Source organism: Sphaeroforma arctica (genome assembly GCF_001186125.1).
Source record: "Sphaeroforma arctica JP610 unplaced genomic scaffold supercont1.4202, whole genome shotgun sequence".
NCBI classification, from domain to species: Eukaryota; class Ichthyosporea; order Ichthyophonida; genus Sphaeroforma; species Sphaeroforma arctica.
Genome location: NW_014036356.1, coordinates 1 through 2,648, shown reverse-complemented (window position 1 = coordinate 2,648; position 2,648 = coordinate 1). Strand labels below are relative to the sequence as shown.

Here is a 2,648-nt window from a genome sequence, read left to right as displayed (position 1 = left end):
TATGTATATATATATTTATATATGTATATATGTATATACGTATATATAAGACTGCACTATATGCAATCTTACATACACACCTTGTTCTATCATGTAATTTCTGGCTCCGTTCTCATTGATGGCGTATATGTTTTTGTCGGCCAGAACGGCATCCATTACCTCCGCCTGTGTGGGCAAGTGAAGAATGAGTACTTTAAACCCTAAATCAACTTGTTATTAATATTCAGAAGAAAAAATCCCAACCCCATAAAACCCTAAAGCTCTAAACCCATATGTCAGTGATATTCATCAGAGTACACAATCGACACAGTACACATCATTCGTCGCATAGGCACAAACAGCCCAAACCCTACAGCTGATATAACAAATGTTCGCTTAGCCATTTTACACACCATCTGATTCACAACTCTTCAACAACCATAGCAAATCTACAATTGGCCATGCGTCGTGCACACTTGTCAGTCATATTGAATGTCCCCTAGACACCTTACTCACGCATCCTGAACATAAACAGCGAGCTGGTAGTATACACATACGAACAATTGCGACTCATTCGGTTATTCTATTCTTAGCACACCTTAACAATCGCGACTTATTGGAGTATTCTATTTTTAGCACAGCTTAACAGTCGCGACTCGTTGGAGTAATCTATTTTTAGCACACCTGTTTTCTGGGGGTTAGTTTCTGGAAGAACTTTTTGTCGCGTAAGTTATCCGTCTCGAGATTTCCGTAGCCGATGCCGTGGTAGATGTTCTCAACCTTCGCATAGTCTTCCAACACCTGCGACAGAGTAAACACGCCACAGCATACCACAGACAGAATGAAGGAGGTATTGAATACACGACAGCAGGTCACAGACATAGGCACTACTATACATCAGAGACCCTTCAACAAACAATGGACACACACTGCAACAACACCTACGACAGAGAATAACACGTCACAGCACACCACAAACAGAATGAAGGAGGTATTAAATACACGACAGCAGGTCACAGACATAGGCACTACTATACATAGGAAACCCTTCAACAAACAATGGACACACCCTGCAACAACACCTACGACAGAGAATAACACGTCACAGCACACCACAAACAGAATGAAGGGGGTATTAAATACACGACAGCAGGTCACAGACATAGGCACTACTATACATCAGAGACCCTTCAACAAACAATGGACACACCCTGCAACAACACCTGCAACAGACAAAAACGCCACAGCACACCACAAACAGAAGGAAGGAGGCATTAAATACACGACAACAAGTCACAGACATGGGCACTACTATACATCAGAGACCCTTCAACAAACAATAGACACACCCAGCAACAACACCTGCGACTCAGCCACACGACTGTTAAGCTATATAAAAAAATTGCACAGATACACCGCACGGATTGATGGCTATCTCAATTTTAGGGTTTTAGCTAAAACCCTAAAAATCCTACAAGCCGCTAAAACCCTAATATCTCAATGGCCTAGGTTACACACACATATATCTGTGTGGGCCAGTGATGCCCAGCCAGAAGCAATGCCTATGGTACTGACCCCTCCAGGCTGTTATGTGAATAAACAATAAACTAGGTTTACAGAGGCACTTCTCCGCTACAGCACAAACAGTCGATGGGTCTACCAACGCTACTTACAAATGGGATTTCCAGGAAATCGGCTGCGTATTTGATGAGTTCGCTGAAGATTTGATCGCGCACCTCACTATCGGCGATGCGGTTGACAACCCAAAGTTTGGTGACGCCTGTGTATGGTGTGTGTGGGGGGGGTGCATACGTGAGTATAGGATAAATCTTGTCTATTTGTATGTACATTACAAGTTGCTTGGTTTCAAACCCGGATACTATATATAATACGTATAATATGCATACCTGGATACTGTACAATACGTATATTACACATAACTAGGTACTTTAAGATACGAACAATGCACATACCTATATACTATGAAGACGTATAATACACATACCTAGATACTTTGATTACTTATACTACGTATACATGGATACCATAGAATACAAATACTGCGCATATCTGGATACTATAAAAAACGAATAATACACATACCTAGATATTTAAAATACGTATACTACGCATACCTGGATACTCTAACTCGTTCTCGAGAATGTACTTGAGCACCTTCACATTGTGGCCTGGTAATTCCAGGGGTTCTAGATTATTGCTGATGCTTCGGACGAGTAAGAACGTTGGGCCGTTGAGCCCTATTTTCGTCCTGTCCTGGATATTGGCAGATTCGGCTTCGGTCTGTAGTGATGTGATGGGACATTCGTGAATGGACTAAAGGTAGAAAGAACAAGGACATATACGGGAAGGAAGCTGTCGAAAGCGAGGGAAAGGCGACCACAGCCTTAACCACAACCATATACAAAACAATAGAAACGGACACGAAAGGGTGAAGTAGACAACGTGATAATTGCTATCAAGTATTCAGGGTGGACCTCGAAGCGAACTCTGCAGCAACAAGCCTACCTTGGTTGTGATTGAATCGATTGAGTCTGTATACATCTGTGGCAAAGTGTAGAGTAGCGTTTGAGTATCAGTCGAAGGTATCTCGTAATATATATATAATATATATATATATATATATATATGTGTGTGTGTGTGTATATATA

General features: G+C 41.5%; 1 protein-coding gene across 1 annotated transcript; it reads right to left on the bottom strand.

Annotated features, from left to right (window-relative positions):
- Positions 1-2,114: 2,114 nt before the first annotated feature.
- SARC_14133 (hypothetical protein) lies at positions 2,115-2,313 on the bottom strand (the record flags this gene model as incomplete). The annotated part of the gene is made up of 1 exon (XM_014291734.1): positions 2,115-2,313. A coding segment is annotated over one exon (199 nt), but the record flags the coding sequence as incomplete, so codon positions are not given.
- Positions 2,314-2,648: the final 335 nt, after the last annotated feature.